Below are 16,691 nucleotides of genomic sequence, written 5' to 3' on the forward strand. Positions count from 1 at the left end.
CCTTGGTCACCAAGCATCTGAGATAGCTAGAAATACCCACTGGGAGAGAGAAAGCCCGGGCATCCTCCAGGACAAAAAGCACTATATTACTCCTGCGATCAGGGTTAACACTTGGGGTCGGGAATCGGTCCACCAGTTTTGGGCTCGATGAAGACCCAATAACACCCGATAACAATGCTTTCTTTGGCACCGGTAAGTCACCAAGCCCGGTGACATTTCCCAAAGTAGAAAACTCTACCACATCCAAGAAGTCGTGGATATCAACCATCCCCTAAGGACCCTCACAAGAGCAACCTTCCAACATATATGCCTCACGGATCGTGGCGTCCGAAAATTGAAAGGATTTAAAAATATCAATCATTTCGAGATCGTCCCTCGGGACATATTCAGCTACTCGGGAAGCCTCACCCCCAGTTTCTCCCTCGACCATCTCAGCTTGGGACGAGTGACCTCAACTCTTTCTGGTTCAAGAACTTTGGTCGAGGCTCCCCGTCAGCCTCCTCTGGTTCGAAGGGCTTTTGTACGGTGCCCGCACGCAGCTCACCAGTTTAGAACTATTATCCTCCTCTTCTTATTCGGACTCATCCCTTAATCAGCGGATCGAGTCCGAAAGCATAGCACCAGTGTCATCACTAAGCTTACGAGACCTCCTTGTAGGTCTTTTCTTTTCCGGGCTAGGGGAACTCAGAACCGTTTTTATTTTCTTCTCTTTGGCCTACTTTGGAGCATGTGGTGGGGAAAGGACCTCTTCTTCAGCAGATGAAGACCTTATTGCTACATTTTTCCCAAGGCCTAAAAAGGAAAAAAGATGAGTAAACTCGAGAAGGAGCCCGAACGGCAACCGTTCCAAGAAAGAGACTTACCATGATTGCCCCATTGACCCTTCGATAACTCCATCCTAGCACGCTCGGAGCATGGTCTCTGCGACATTAGGCCTTCGACCCATTGCTTGAGATCGAGGACTACTTCCGGCACATGGGCCACAACTACAACACCAAAAACATAGATGAGGAAAGAAGATAAGAAGTAAAACGAAAAAGTTGGACATTCAAGGCGAAGTAATGTTTACAATTAGTGTTCCATTTTCCAGGAAACGACATATCTTCAGCAGGGATCAGGTCCGAAGTCCTTATTCGGACAAATCGGCCCATCCAACCTCGTCTATGCTCGAGAATGGGGCCTTGATGGACCGATGAGCAAGGTTCATCAACCCTCCTCGATAGAGTCAGGAACTGTAAAGACACATAAGGTGATCGAGGGTGAACGGGCATCCCTCGATTTTGCTCAAGAAGAATCGGAGGAGAATCACTGTTCTCCAGAAGGAGGGATGGATTTGGCTGAGGGTCACGTCATACCTCTTGCAGAAGGCGAAGATGATAAGGTCTAAGGGACCCAACGTGAAAGGGTAAGTGTAAACACTTAGGAAACACTCCACGTGGGTAGTGATCGACTCCTCGGGCAAAGGTACCACAATATGTTTATAAACCTAGTGGCAATCCTCTTTAACTCTAGGAAGGAGATCATCAGTTATCGTGCATATATATACCTTGAGACTGGTTCATATCGACTGGGTACTGAGGAGGTATTTTCAATCCTAAAATCGACGACAGTAGGACACCCTTCCGGAACGAAATCCTCAAGGGGATAATCCGCCGTTGCTCTGTCGCCGGTGGGCCGTGAAGAAGAGGCGGCCTCCTTTTGTGGTACTATTTTGGAAGTCTTTGCCATTATAGGGCAGAAGAAAAAGGAACAAGGATGGTATGTGGTTTTGCTAAAAGTTCAAGAAAATTGGGTGCAAAATTTGTAAAGTGAAGAAATCTTTGAAGTGAAGCAAGAATGGGAGAAACTTTGAACGTAACGTTTAAATAGAGGAAGGTTACGATACTTATAGCTTGCAGTGACGGTTCAGAACTCATGGTGGCCGACCAGCAATTGACAGGCATTTAATGCCTTGGTAACTGGACCAACAGGACATTTCGAGTCATTTCTTATGTCATGATTGGGCATATCAGTGATGTTCGTCGCTTACGTTACAAACCCGCCGAGATGGAACCCAGAAATTCATATTGTTTCTTGTCATCTTCTCTCCGAAAAAAGAGGGGACTATCTGTATACAGTCAAAATCGGGTTTGCCCTTTTGTATGACTAATCGAGACTAGAACATGATGGACTAAGGTTCAGCCTCGAGTTATATCGAACCATAATGCAAAGTTAGGTTGTCGAGCTCGTGGCCCTGAGACCGATCAAGATCGAGATCGACCAAGATCGAAACCGAACAAGATAAAGATCGAGGGAAGCTTATCGAGTCAAATAACGGAAAGCCGAAATATCTGCAATCGAGCAAAAACCACAGCGCGAATCCCGACACGTATCAAGAAGAGGCCGATTAATTGGCCAATCATGGGATTTCTTACCTCATATAGAATTGTATCAGGAGTAGGTCTCCCCTACTATATAAAGGGGGGTCTGATCATTTGTAAACCACATCATATTCATGCAATACAAAGCAATATACTGTCATTTTCTAGCTTTCATTATCTTGTTATTCTGTTCATAAGCCAGTTGAAACATATTTGGTTTAAGGGTGACAAACTCGATGGCCAAGGCTGTTCAATTGCTGTGATTTGCATTTATTCTTTCATAGTCAATATCAATATTAATTTATTCTTCTTAATTTGTGCCAAGTTTATATCGCGTGTCCTTAAAACCGCGTATAAATTCAATTGTTATCCGATTTTAAGGTAAACAAAGTCAAAAGAAAACAACATCATAATTTAAATATTTTTCACACACACAGACACATATATATAAAATACAAAAACATCATTATGAACTTCATTTGAATTGTATGTACATTTTGTTGATTTATTTAACCCACGTGTTTACACACGTGTTTGGCCTTCACGTGTCCATTTAATTGGTGAGCTCGGATTTTCGTCAGTCGGAGGGGTAAATTTGTTCAAAAGTATAACTATGAGGGATATATACAAAGGAATACTTAAACAGAGGATATATTCAAACAATTTTTAAAAGTAGAGAAGTAAATATAGCTTTTTCCGTTTATGAAAAGACTCTTTGCTATATTCTTGGCTCATTTGAATAGAATGTGTGTGTTGAAAATTTTACTTGTGCGTTTTTTTTCACATTGCGAGGAAAATGATAAATCATGAAAAGGAAGCATCAGCTTGGTAACGAGAATACAGAATTCCAGTAAATTGGAGTAGGCGACTGTAAATGAAAACTTACTGACATTTTACATACTCTTAGAATGAGTTTCAAAATAATGAAATATCGTAGGAAAGGGTGGGAGGCAGCTTCTAAAGGCGCAGACGTGAACTTGTTAAGAGCTTAAAGCATAATATGTTAAGGGCAGAGCCAGAATTTTTATCAAGGACTGTCAAAATATAAATAATTAGATACATCCAAAAGTCAAGGGGAGTCAAAGTATAGTAAATATACATACAAAAAAATTATCTAGCATAGTAAATATACATAAAAAAAAAATTATCTAGCAATATAATGTAATTTCCCGGCGAAGGGTATCACTTGACACCCCTTTGTTCAATGTGGCTCCGCCACTAATTAAGGTATACTAGCAAGCTAAATTAGGCTTAAACCTAGTTTGTTGAGAAAATGCATGGTGTTTAAGTTTAACCATAGATATCGCGGATAGCCTATAATATAACCTTTGCCCAAATATAACCAAACACCAGAAAACTGTACTTATTCCAAATTGAATATTACAAACATCACAAGAACCAATAAAATCTATGAACATGTAAGACATTTACGTAGTGTGTGCAGAAACAGTGTATATTTTACACTCTTATATAATATGTGAACATATCATCAGAAATGTACTCAGCATATCACACAGAAGAAACCCTCAAGTTCAAAATATAAGAAACAACAATTTTTCCTGCATTAGAAGAATTCTGCAGCTTGATATCTTCACTTCGTCATGAAATCAACAATACATTTCTACTTTGGCTTCAATTTCAGGGCAGCACTGCACATATAAAATAAGTCGTAAATCTCGAAGAAACATTAGAGAGAAAGTTTGCAGCAATGAAAGAAGAGGACAGCCCACATTAAAGGAAGTAATGTACCTATTGATGCAGTAACGCTTTCCAGTAGGCGGAGGGCCATCATCAAATACATGTCCAAGATGAGCATCGCAAACTGCACATACAACTTCTTGACGAGGCATGAAAATGATAGACAAGTCCATCTTTGACTTCACATTGTTGTCTACAGGTTGGTAATAAGATGGCCACCCAGTCCCACTGTCAAATTTGGTAGAAGATCTGCATATCACATGGTAACAAAAGTATTAAGAATGGTTTGCTTAAAGAAATTGAGCAACTAATCAAATACAAGGAGAATACATACTCAAACAAAAGAGTGTCACAGCAGACACAATGATATGTTCCAGGGGTTTTGGTGTTCCAGTACTCCCTGAAAACAAGAACAAAGAAGAGATCAGTAAAACAGGCCGCAAAAAAAACACACATTTATAGCAGCATGTTTGCCATCTCAACCTATAGGCAAAAGTGTAAAGGAACTAGATAGATGCACTACAGTGCACTAATGCTGAGCTGGACACTAGCTGGGGACAACTGTACATTGTAGTTAGTTAGTTGATTAATTTAGTCGATTAGTTAGTTGTATATATTGCTAGCTATAGTAGATATTTAGGTAGAGCTTCATTTTCTGTATCAGATTATTCTAGAAGCTATCGATTTCTCCTTGCTCTGTCTTCATTCTTCTTATGCTCCTAATCTCTTCGATCACGACTGATAATCAGCCAACTTAACATGGTATCAGAGCTAACTAGCTACTGAATTGAGGGATTTTTCACAGAATTGACAGTGAAAAACGAGGAATTCAGAAATAGGGTAGCAAGCAAACCCTCATTTTTCGAATTCAATGGCAATTGAAGACATAGTTACTGAAAATATGAGTGATACTTCAAGCGGAGTCACTGGCTGTAGCTCGGTGGTGATTGACCACAATCATCATTTATTCGTTGGTGCCGACGACACTCCTGGAGCCGTTCAAATTGGAGTTCAGCTGGTCAGAATGGAGAACTACTCGTTGTGGAGTCGAGCCATGAAAGTGGTTTTGCTAGTGAAGAACAAGCTAGGTTTCATAGATGGCTCAGTGCGATGTGAAGATTACAGAGGAGATCCGGTGAAACAGTGGGATCGCTGTAATGCAATGGTGATTTCGTGGCTTACCAGCAATGTAAGTGCAAATTTACTCGGTGGAATTCTCTATAGTTCAAATGCATTTCATGTCTGGAATGATCTTCAGGAAAGATTTGACAAAGTTAACTTGACGAGAATCTATCATTTGCTTCGAGCAATTTGTACACTAACACAAGGTGTTTCACCTATTTCTGTCTACTACTAAAAAATGAAAGACCTTTGGAATGAAATGGATTCAATAGTTGCTTTTCCTTCTTGTAATTGTGAAGAATCTAAGGAGTATGTGGTTCATCTACGAAACCAGAGGTTACTACAATTCCTAATGGGACTTAATGACTCCTATAGCCAAGCAAGGAGTCAAATACTTATGATGATACCAACTCCTAGTGTAAATCAAGCATATGCTATGCTGGTTCAAGATGAGAGTCAGAAAGCAACTTCTAGAATGCTAAATTTGGAGGGAAATGGTACTGAACCAACAGCCTTATTCACAGCAAAAGGACGCGGGAATGGGACAAAGGAATAGAAAAAATTACAATATGTACTGTGACTACTGTAACATGAAAGGACACAACAGAGACAATTGCTTCAAGCTGATGAAATGTGAGATTTGTCAAATCAAAGGCCACACGAAAGAGAACTGCTATAAGGTGATAGGATATCCAGCTGATTTCAAAGGAAAAAAGAAGGTCAACTTGGTGAAGGGGAGATTATGGTCAGCAGTCAGCTGGTCACATGAATACACCAGTAGCACCATTCTTCACTAAGGAACAATACAGTCAAATCTTAACCGTGTTAAAGAAGGCAAGCATGTGTGATGCAAGTGTAAACTTGGCAGGTAAACCTTTATTTTCTGCATTAACTAACTTGAAATGGATTGTGGATTATGGGGCAACTAACCACATGGTTGGTGGTAAATCCATGTTGAACACTGGTGTATGAGTTACAAATCCTGCAGTTGCAAATTCTGGACAGGTGCAACTTCCAACTGGTGATTCAGCAGGTGTCTCTCAGATTGGAAATTGCTCATTGACAGGAGGTGAAGTCCTCAAAGATGTGTTGTGTGTGCCATCTTTTAAATTCAATCCCATGTCTGTATCAAAAGTGATAAGAGATCTTAACTGTTACATCACATTCTTTCCTGGTTTTTTATTGTTTCAGGATCTCTTCACTAGGAGGGTGAAGGAGATTGGTAGAGAGGTAGATGGGCTGTATGTTCTGTGTTCACAAAATAAGACAGTTCAGTTTGAAGATATGAAGTCTATGGCAGCAATAAGCAGTGTACCTACAGAACTCTGGCATAAGAGAATGGGTCATGTTCCCATGTCTGTTCTTAGGAAGTTCACCACTTTCCAGAATAGTGAGAAGTTTTGTATTACTCATTGTGAAGTATGTCCTTTACCAAGACAAACAAGAGTTCCATTTCCAATTAGTAGTAGCAAGGCAAATAGTTGGAAACAACCTCCCTACTCCGAAGGAGTACTTCGGAGTAGGTGTAAGGTCTGCGTACACACTACCCTCCCCATACCCCACTTGTGGGATTCCACTGGGTTGTTGTTGTTGTTGTTGTTGTAAGGCAGATAGTATGTTTGCTCTCTTACATATGGATGAATGGGGCCCTTATAAGGTGCCAACACATAATGGAATGAGGTATTTTCTGACATTGGTTGATGACTACTCTAGATGGACTTGGGTTTATTTTCTGCACCTTAAATCTAATGTTGTAGTTTTATTGAAGGATTTTACTGTGATGGTGGCTACTCAATTTGGTCAGAAAATTAAGGTGTTTAGATCTGACAATAGCTCAGAATTCTTCAACTTCAATTGTTGTGATTTGTTCAAAACCAATGGAATTGTTCATCAAAGCTTTAGCCCTTACACTCCACAACAAAATGGAGTGGTTGAGCGAAGGCACAAACATATATTAGAAACAGCTAGAGCAATAAGAATTCAGGGACACTTACCTATCAGATTTTGGGGTGAATGCATCATTGGGGCTGTGTATATTATTAATAGGTTTCCATCTGTAGCACTGGACAACAAGCCTCCTTATGAGCTTGTCTATGGGAAAGTACCTTCTTTGCAGCACATAAGAGTTATAGGATGTCTCTATCATGCCACAGATGTCAGAAAGAAGGATAAATTTGCCCCAAGAGCAATCAAATCTGTTTGACTAGGATATGCTGCAAATCAAAAGGGGTATAAGCTGTATGATATAGCTAACAAATCTAGTTTTGTTAGTAAAGATGTCACATTTCATGAGGACATCCACCCTTTCCAACATCTGAGTCCTATTAATTAGCCTGATAGTTCTCTGCATCACATTCCTACACCAACCCCTACACAAATTGTTCCTTCCAGCCCAGACTGCTTGCTATTTAATCCAGGACAGCAATCACATGTATTGAGGGAACCTGAGATGGAGGTAGACAGGGTCATCGCTCTGACCCATCGAGCAACAAGTGCAGCATCAGGATGTCTTGCCCATGGCAGACTCTCTTTCACCAACTCAAGATACACATATTCAGTCTTCAGCTTCCATTTCTCAGGAGCAACTTGTTAATATCGAGCCCATACAGAATGCAGTCAGGCAATCAGGGAGAGTCAGTAAGCCTCCCATCTGGCTCAAGGAGTATGTAACTCAAGGAAAGGGAAAGACAGTGGCAAACACATGCCTTTATCCTATTTCAACGGTGGTCCGCTATGATCATCTGTCCAAGCCTTACCAAAACTTTGTGGCACATGTCTCAAGCATCATTGAGCCCAGATCATATCGGGAGGCTGCCAAAGATAGCAAGTGGATAGAAGCAATGAAAGCTGAGATACAAGCATTAGAAGAAAACAAGACTTGAGAAGTTGTAGCACTACCTAAAAGGAAGAAGGCCATAGGGTGTAAATGGGTATACAAAATTAAGTATAAGGAAAATGGTGGAGTGGAAAAATTTAAAGCAAGGTTAGTGGCCAAGGGCTACAATCAAAATGAGGGAATTGGTTATCAAGAAACATTCTCTCCTAAATGGTCATTGTTAGAGCAGTTGTTTCTTTAGCTGCAGTTGAAGGTTGGACCTTATACCAAATGGATGTTTATAATGCCTTCTTCCAAGGTGATTTACATGAGGAGGTATACATGGACCTTCCTCAAGGTTTCAGTTCTAAGGTCGGCAAACATAAAGTTTGCAGGTTACAAGTACCTCTATGGGCTTAAACAAGCATCCAGGCAATGGAACATCAAGTTGATCTCAACATTGACCGCTTCTGGTTATACACAAAGTCATTTGGACTATTCTTTGCTCACCAAAAAATCAGGCAGCAAGTTGGTAGTGATTCTGGTTTATGTTGATGCTCTCTTAATCACTGGAAATGATCTTGAGCTCATCAATGCCACAAAGGTTGTTCCGCAGAACAATTTCAAAATCAAGGATCTAGGTGAACTCATGTATATATTGGGGATAGAATTTGCCAGCAGTAATGAAGGTATTCTGATGCACCAACGCACCAAAGCAAATATTCTCTGGAATTAATCTTAGACATGGGGTTAGAAGGTGCTCGACCACTTGGTGCGCCAGTGGAGTTGAACCAGAAGCTTACCAGTAGTGAATTTGATGCTCGTGTTGGCTCATCCTCTGATCGACCACTAGAGGATCCTAGCAGCTATCAAAGACATATAGGTAGACTGCTTTACTTGACCATCACTAGGCTAGACATTGCTTTTGCTGTGCAATGTCTGAGCCAATTTATGCATGATCCTAAAGCCTCTCACATGGAAGCAGCAGTCAGGGTAGTGAGGTATGTCAAACAGGTTCCTGGCCTTGGTATCCTTATGTCATCTCACAGCTCTCCTTCACTTCAGGCCTTTTGTGCCTCCTGCCCTAACACCAGAAAATCTTACTGGCTACTTGATCAAATTTGGAGACTCTCTCATCTCTTGGAGGTCCAAGAAGCAGGCAACCATTTCTAGAAGCTCAGCTGAAACTGAATAGAGGAGTCTTGCAACCACTGTTGTAGAGATTGTTTGGCTCATAGGTCTATACAACGAATTGGGAGTTTCCTTACATCTGCCTATTCCAATGCACAGTGACAGCAAGTCTGCCATACAGATTGCTGCTAATCTTGTGTTCCACGAGTGGACTAAGCATATAGACATTGATTGTCACTTCATTCGGGAAAAGATTCATCAAGGCCTGGTGGACACGCTCTATGTGCCATTATCAGAACAACAAGCTGACATCTTGACTAAGGGCCTTCCTATTGCTCAACACTCTTATCTTCTATCCAAGCTAGGAATGAAGAATATCTTCATCTCTCCTCGCTTGAGGAGGATGTAAGGAACTAGATAGATGCACTACAGTGCACTGATGCGAGCTGGACACTAGCTGGGGACAACTGTACATTGTAGTTAGTTAGTTGATTAATTTAGTCGGTTAATTAGTTTTATATATTGCTAGCTACAATATATATTTAGGTAGAGCTTCATTTTCTGTAATTGCATGTTGATCAGATTATTCTAGAAGCTATCAATTTCTCCTTGCTCTGTCTTCATTTTTCTTCTGCTCCTAATCTCTTCGATCATGGCTAGGAATGGCAAAAGGGCGGGTCGGGTATGGTTCGGGGCGAAAATGGATAGTGAAAAAATGAATAAATTATCCAACCCAACTCATATTTTATACGGATTAAAAACGGGTTAACCGACGGATAATATGGGTAACCATATTATCCATGACTTCTTGAATATGATCACTTTTGGGAGAATTCCTAGTCTCCCAAACTTGCGGAACCTCCAATTTGAGACTTTACAAATGTAAAAGTTAAACTCATTGGTTATCCATTGGCTACCCATTGGTTAACCATTTTCTAAATGGATAATATGGTGCTTATCCATATTTGACCCGTTTTTAAAAAAGTTCATTATCCAGTCAATTTTTTAGTGGATAATATGGGTGGTTAACTATTTTCTTTTAACCATTTTGCCACCACTAATCATGGTTGATAATCAGCCAACTTAACAAAAAGCAGCAATGCAGTTAGATCTATTCCATAACCGATACAATCATGCTATATATCCTTTAATAAAATATGGACCATAATTGGACAGAACTTAGATGGTTGTCTGCGCATATAATGTTTAGACATTCCAATTAACCATGTCTGCGTCAATAACCCCAGCACATTTAGTGTTGAGTTCTGAACTCACGGTTGAAATCAATTAGGGGAAAGATGCTATAGTATAGACTATAAGATATCGTTTAGTTCCTGACTCTTGCTTTAGTAAGATTCAAGAGACATATAACTCAGTATGCTGATTCTCTCAGACTTGTTTCCCTATTCCCTCAGTGTGTAAAATAACAGCAAGGGGGAAAAAAAGAGAAAATTAAGTATGTGTTACTGGTCCCAGTACTCTATTCAACACAGTTCACTGCACGATGATATCAAAGTTCAAGGTTCTAGAGGTGACGGGTCCAAATGCAAGGCTTAAACAAATCAGCAGATAGTTTTATTTTTGTAAAAGATCTAAGAAGCTTTGCCAAAGGTTGTTTCCAGTTAGTTGAATCTTGAAAGCCAAGATTTTTGGGTAGAAAATTGGAATATCCCACGACCAAGTAGTCAACCTTTTACAAAAATTCTGTGGCAAAATCACATCTACATACCCAAGACAGCTTTTTCTTCTAAAACCTAATTCCCCAATTAACCAACCTCCTTCCCCTCAATTGCAAATGTAGAGCAATCATCGACACAATGGTAGCATCAGAGTACTTGACAATCAATATTCAGATACTGATGGTTCCTTGAGAGAGCATTCCTGTATTATTGAAGTCTACTAACAAGCAACAGGCAAAACATACACTGCGACATAAAAGGAACAGACATACCCAGTGAATGCCCGTTCTGTACCCTTTTGCCGTGTAATGTAAAATTGTTCATTTGTTAGCTGCTTCCTCCACTCCTCATCGCTTACAGAGCTATAACCTACTTTGCTGGCCCCTGCATAATGATGTGCATTTTATGTATCATGGTAAGATGATTCTCACTTCTGAAAGCCACGTGCTTTAACTATTTCAACAACATCATACAAGATGCTTAGACAAAGATGCCTCACAAAGCTTATTTTATGCCAAACCATTTTGAGACTACTTTACAAAAGTCAAATATCCTAAGCATTCCATTAATCTTATCCAAGTAACATCGAGTTTTTCTAGTTAAAACGGCATATACCAACTGCTATTACCCAGTAAAACTTCAATTTCCAATTTAACTTGGTACAAATTCTGCAAAATGACATCAGAATCTAAAAGAAATAATAACAGGCTTAGAACGAAAGAACCAAAGACTGAACCTTTCAAGTTCTTCTGAACCTTTCAAGTTTTTCATATTCTAACTTTTGCTTCCATGGCAAATCATTTCTAAATACAACCTCGATTCCATATATAGCTCCCCATACAAATAGGAAAAATGGGACATCCTATCACTATTCATCATAATCAAAAGTAAATTCCAATTTGCCTAAGCTATTAATTCTATCCTACGCTTTAAAATACTTAGTAAAATAGAGTCCCTTCACTATCTTCCGCATGAACTAGCCATAATATGATCAAAATGAAACAATGATTTTAACTTTTTACAAATTATAAATAAAGAGAGAGAGAGAGAGAGAGAGAGAGAGAGAGAGAGAGAGAGAGAGAGAGAGAGAGAGAGAGAGAGACCTTGAGCACTGTCTGGTTTTTGAGAAGAAGCTGAGGAGCCCATCGCACGAATTGAGACAGAAATTCTGCTTCTGGGTCTGTTTAGCGCTCCAAAAGTTACGCAAGACAATGGCTTGCTAGTAATTTGGGATTTTGATGAAAAATTCACAGCTGAGCTCAATGAGCTTGGTATAGTCCGAGAAGCCATGGACATGTACCAAATTAAACTGATTCTTGAAAAGGAAGAAAAATGCTGGCAATTTCTAGTATTCACAAAGGATATATTCCAATGCTCCTCACGCCCATGGACAGATTATGATTTCATCATCTTAAGCCGTTGAAGTATTGAATATCATATTCTTTCCACCTTAGATTTACCTGGATGTTTTCTTTTGTATCTCCCATCCCATCCTTTGATTAATCTGGAATTGACCAGTGTAACGTCTATTAACGGAGGAATGGCTCCTTATCTTGTGCAATCACCTAATTAAAAAGTTTAAATCATTTATTAAATTGATCTATTTATTATTTTTGCAACATTTCTTGTTGACTAACTAGTAACTTTAGATCTGCCTCTGATCTGCAATCAGACTGGTAATGACTAGGTTTTGATCGTGAACTCGAGTGTAGCTGAATATGCCTTGTATTGACTAGTGGTGCTAGCCAAAATAGAGGTTTATCTCTAGCCACGTTAACTGAAAGTTCCAATGGGCTTTACTCAAGTATTAGACGGACTGGGCCGAAAGCTTTTGTGTGGAACAGTGAGCCCATCAACAGAGACCGTAGCATCCACGATTCTTAGAGAGCGTGATTTTATCAGAATAAAATAAAATATTATTTGTCACATGTGGCGTCTCCGTCAATAACAAAAACCTGAACAGAAGAATGACTCAAACACTACACGAGAGACACAGTGAAGAAGAAGAAGAAAAAGATATGAGGGGTCTAACAACACCTTTACAATCAAAGCATTGGCACCCAACAGCCCAAAACAACCTCAAAAAATCAGAAAGCAACAATCTTTACAATTACCCTTTTCAGTGTAATGTCAACAATAACAACAACCCCTTATCAAGAAAAGTAAAACCCATATCTTGTTTTGCTTCAGAAAACCCAAATCAACCAATCTTGAAAGAATCAAAGCCACCCCTAGTAGTAGTTGGATCAGCCAATGCAGACATATATGTGGAAATTGAAAGATTACCAAAAGAAGGGGAAACAATCTCAGCCAAAACTGGTCAAACATTGGCAGGTGGAAAAGGTGCAAATCAAGCTGTTTGTGGTGGGAAGCTTTCATACCCAACTTTCTTTATTGGTCAAGTTGGTGAAGATGCACATGGGAAGTTGATTACTGAAGCATTAGAGAATGGTGGGGTGTATTTGGATTACCTCACTACTGTTTCTAATGCTCCTACTGGACATGCTGTTGTGATGCTTCAGTCCGATGGCCAGAATTCAATTATTATTGTTGGTGGTGCCAACATGTCTTGTTGGCCCGAAAATTTATCTGATGAGGATTTGGAGATTGTGAGGAATGCAGGGATTGTATTGCTCCAAAGGGAAATCCCAGATTTTGTTAATATTCAAGTTGCAAAGGTTTGAGCTTTGGATTTATTTATGATTTCTCTAAAGCAAAATATAATTAGTCTGTGGACTCTTAAACTAGGGGTTGATTTAAGTTTCTTCACTATTTCTTAATCTTTATGTTTTTTTTATGAAATTGAGGCTATCCTTGATGAATTATTATGTCTGTAAGTAAAGAAAGGTAGATTATAACAATGTGTTTTAGTTGCATCCAAGCTGCAAAGGTGTGACTTTTGGATTTACTTTTGATTTCACTAAGGCTTGATTCGTTTAGGCGAAATTTGATTAGTGTGTGGACTGTCAAACTAATGTTCAATTTATATTTCTTCACTATTTCTCTTAAGCTATCCTAATTTTTATGTTATTTTGCTGAAATGGAGGTTCTCCTTTTGAGGAAATATTATCTCATTTAAGTAAAGAAAGATAGATCATAATAATGTGTTTCCTCACTTACCTTTTTCTTGTCGTAAATTAGAATTCGCCTTGGAGACAAAAAGATCAAGTAGGTGGGATATCCTTACTAATGGTTCCTTTGATGAACTAGGGGACACTGTCAGATTATCAATTTTAATTGTGATTATCATGTATTGAGAAGGGAATGATATATCGTTCTAGTAAATGAAAAAAGAGAAGATTTATTCTCATTCATTTTATGACTCTTTTTTCATTTTGGGACATACTAAAGTACTATTCCATTGATGTATTATTTAATACAACCTTCAAGAGTTCAAATTTATCTAGCTATTCAAATTAATCTCTAATATGGTATTTTCTTTATGAAACTAACTCTTCAAACGTGATTTTAATATTTCTTCTACTACCAGTAGTATAATACACTAGGCAATTACTATCTTGAACTCCACGTCTAGTCAAACATCGTCATATATTGAAACAGATGAAGTATATATATATTTTGTGTGTGTGTGTGTGTGTCAAGTGTCTTTCATTGATATGCTTCTTTAAACGTCTTGGTATCTTCAGGCTGCCAGGAATGCACATGTTCCAGTTATTCTAGATGCTGGTGGCGTGGATTCTCCAATCCCTCTAGAGCTTCTTCGTTTTGTTGACATTTTGAGCCCAAATGAAACCGAGCTGGCTCGCATAACAAAAATGCCAACAGAAAGTTTCGACCAAATCAGCAAGGCAGTGGAGAAGTGCTATGAAATGGTTTGTTTTAACATGCCTATTTTGTTTTTATTGCCTAAAGTTTGCATCCTAAGTCTTAGGACACGTTATTGCAGCGGTTCACTTTGATTTAGACTTTATCAGTAATCCAAAACAACTTGCTAAGTTAAATTTTCCGAGTCTGTGTTGAGGTGTTATGGTTACCCCCTTATTGATGTTGCAAAATGTAAATGTCCTGTTAGTACTTTTGCTAGGTGAGTCTAATTAGCTGATACATGGCTTTTCTTCTCCTCATAAATATGATGGCCTAGCACTTTGTTGTTTGTGTGCTCCGGTTTGGTGCACTTACACAGCAGGACATTCTGTAAATTTGTGGTTATCTCAGTTTTCATTATGTAGGATGATACTTATATTCTGTTTTGTCTCCCAGGGAGTTAACGAAGTTCTTGTTAAGCTTGGTTCCAATGGATCTGCTCTTTTCACCAAAGGAGAGGAACCCTTGCGGCAGCCCATTATAAAAGCTGCAAAAGTCGTTGATACAACTGGAGCTGGTGACACTTTTACATCTGCTTTTGCAGTGGCCTTGGTTGAGGGGAAATCCAAAAAGGAATGTTTGAGATTTGCGGGTATGTATGCTGCTGCTTTCTCCTAGTTTTTGCTTCTTAGCTACCTATTTGACAAAGCCTTCTGCACTTACAGCTGCAGCAGCTTCTCTATGTGTTCAAGTGAAGGGAGCAATCCCAAGCATGCCTGAGAAGAAAGCAGTTTTCAGTCTTCTCCAGTCAGTTTGAAGACCTAGAGTTTCCTTTATCGATGCCCTTGTACATAAAAATAAGAGGTAGTCTTCAGATTCTCTTTTTCCTGCGTAAAACAACATTAGTGGGAGATCAACTGATTGGAATGTATGAGAATTATATTGATTGGTGCTTTACCCTAATCTAGGAGAAAAAAGAAATGATAAGACGGTTGGAAAAGGCAGTCTCCTGGGGAGGAAGTGAACAAGAGAGGAAATTCAAAAGATAACTTGAACGAAGTTTCACATTGACAATTATGTGAAATGATAATGTTTCTTCACAATGTAGGCATATATTTGGGTGCCCAAATAAGTTGAAACTGAAAATTAGAACTTAGAAGAAAGATGAACAACAAATTAAATCTGAACTTTTCTTAAACTCTTGCATTAATGAAATCTGAAGTTGCCTCATCCGTCATATGTGCCTGTTGTATTTGGTTCACTCAAATCTGCAGTTCTGGGTATTGAGACAGAATTTCTTCGCATTAGTAACACGACTTCTTTTGTTTCTTGAAATGAAGTTTCTCAGGTTAATGAGTTGAAGTTCCGGACTTTTTATTTTCATGAAGAGGTGATCAATTACTATCTTTGTGTCTCATTCACTTTTCCTTTTTCATTTGTTCTTTTCTGTGCTAAACATTTTTCCACTTCTCTTCGCCACCATACTTGTGCATCTGATATAATTCAGGACTGCTATGGATCACTGGTTAACTTTGGGAAGGAGCACTAATCTGCATATTTTGCTGCTGATGCCTAATCTGATACTGCTTTGAAATGCTTATTCTACCTTTTGTAAAAAACAAAAGAAAAGAAAACTATCCTTTTCCATGAGTAACTTCAGGTAGCCGGTTAGCATAGCTGTGTCCTCTGTGCCAGGGAACTAACCAAGCAGAGGGCATAGTGTTTATTACTTGAGAGTTTTCATTACTGATTGACAAATTTGAGTGACGTTTGACTGCTGTTGAGGGTTTAAATGAGCTTCATCTTGTTCCCGACTGATTTTGCTAATATTCTTGTGCTTTCGTTTAATTTTGAGTTTGATTTAGTCAGATGGTCCAAATAATATGCTATTCTACCAATAGATTTTCATACCTAAAAGGCTAGAAAAAGGAAAATGTGCCTTCACATCAATCTTAGTGCCTTAGGAATTGTAGGCAAACACAGGCTCATTGTTGTATCTCGGACTTTCAGTTTAAAGATTCTTCAGGGACATAATTTTGAGCTCCCAATCTGTTTCTAACAAGTTAAAATACATTATTACTAGATGATTATGGAGTAATGGAAATCAATTCCTTAGAGCAA

At 39.0% G+C, this 16,691-nt stretch overlaps 2 protein-coding genes across 4 annotated transcripts; one reads left to right on the forward strand and one right to left on the reverse strand.

Moving 5' to 3' along the window:
- Positions 1-3,699: 3,699 nt before the first annotated feature.
- Positions 3,700-12,306, reverse strand: LOC104241408 (peptide methionine sulfoxide reductase B1, chloroplastic). Its single transcript, XM_009796344.2, has 5 exons — positions 11,909-12,306; positions 11,078-11,189; positions 4,393-4,458; positions 4,110-4,307; positions 3,700-4,009 (listed from the first exon to the last, which is right to left on the reverse strand). The coding sequence occupies exons 1-5, from the start codon at positions 12,099-12,101 to the stop codon at positions 3,982-3,984; spliced, it is 597 nt and encodes a 198-aa protein (XP_009794646.1). The 5' UTR covers positions 12,102-12,306; the 3' UTR covers positions 3,700-3,981.
- A 426-nt stretch (positions 12,307-12,732) lies between these two features.
- LOC104241409 (ribokinase) lies at positions 12,733-16,381 on the forward strand. 3 transcript variants are annotated; one of them, XR_714717.2, is made up of 6 exons: positions 12,733-13,483; positions 14,453-14,638; positions 15,027-15,222; positions 15,296-15,434; positions 15,911-15,960; positions 16,078-16,381. XR_714717.2 is itself a non-coding variant. In XM_009796345.2 (4 exons), the coding sequence occupies exons 1-4, from the start codon at positions 12,773-12,775 to the stop codon at positions 15,385-15,387; spliced, it is 1,185 nt and encodes a 394-aa protein (XP_009794647.1). In that variant the 5' UTR covers positions 12,733-12,772; the 3' UTR covers positions 15,388-15,570. The 3 variants fall into 3 exon arrangements, 1 of the variants encoding a protein (XP_009794647.1); XR_714718.2 differs by having other exon boundaries at positions 15,919-15,960; positions 16,078-16,165; XM_009796345.2 differs by lacking the exons at positions 15,911-15,960; positions 16,078-16,381 and having other exon boundaries at positions 15,296-15,570.
- The last annotated feature ends 310 nt before the right edge of the window (positions 16,382-16,691 follow it).

The sequence above is a fragment of the Nicotiana sylvestris genome, chromosome 7 (assembly GCF_000393655.2).
Source record: "Nicotiana sylvestris chromosome 7, ASM39365v2, whole genome shotgun sequence".
NCBI classification, from domain to species: Eukaryota; Viridiplantae; Streptophyta; class Magnoliopsida; order Solanales; family Solanaceae; genus Nicotiana; species Nicotiana sylvestris.

Excerpts from the sequence above, each read along its gene's own strand:
- LOC104241408 (XM_009796344.2), bottom strand. The coding sequence starts at position 12,101 with ATGTCCATGGCTTCTCGGACTATACCAAGCTCATTGAGCTCAGCTGTG. Across the intron at positions 11,190-11,908 it reads AAAACCAGACAGTGCTCAAG|GGGCCAGCAAAGTAGGTTAT; the intron begins GTCTCTCTCTCT and ends ATCATTATGCAG. Across the intron at positions 4,010-4,109 it reads AAGCGTTACTGCATCAATAG|TGCTGCCCTGAAATTGAAGC; the intron begins GTACATTACTTC and ends TTATATGTGCAG.
- LOC104241409 (XM_009796345.2), top strand. The coding sequence starts at position 12,773 with ATGACTCAAACACTACACGAGAGACACAGTGAAGAAGAAGAAGAAAAA. Across the intron at positions 14,639-15,026 it reads TGGAGAAGTGCTATGAAATG|GGAGTTAACGAAGTTCTTGT; the intron begins GTTTGTTTTAAC and ends TTTGTCTCCCAG. Across the intron at positions 15,223-15,295 it reads GGAATGTTTGAGATTTGCGG|CTGCAGCAGCTTCTCTATGT; the intron begins GTATGTATGCTG and ends CTGCACTTACAG.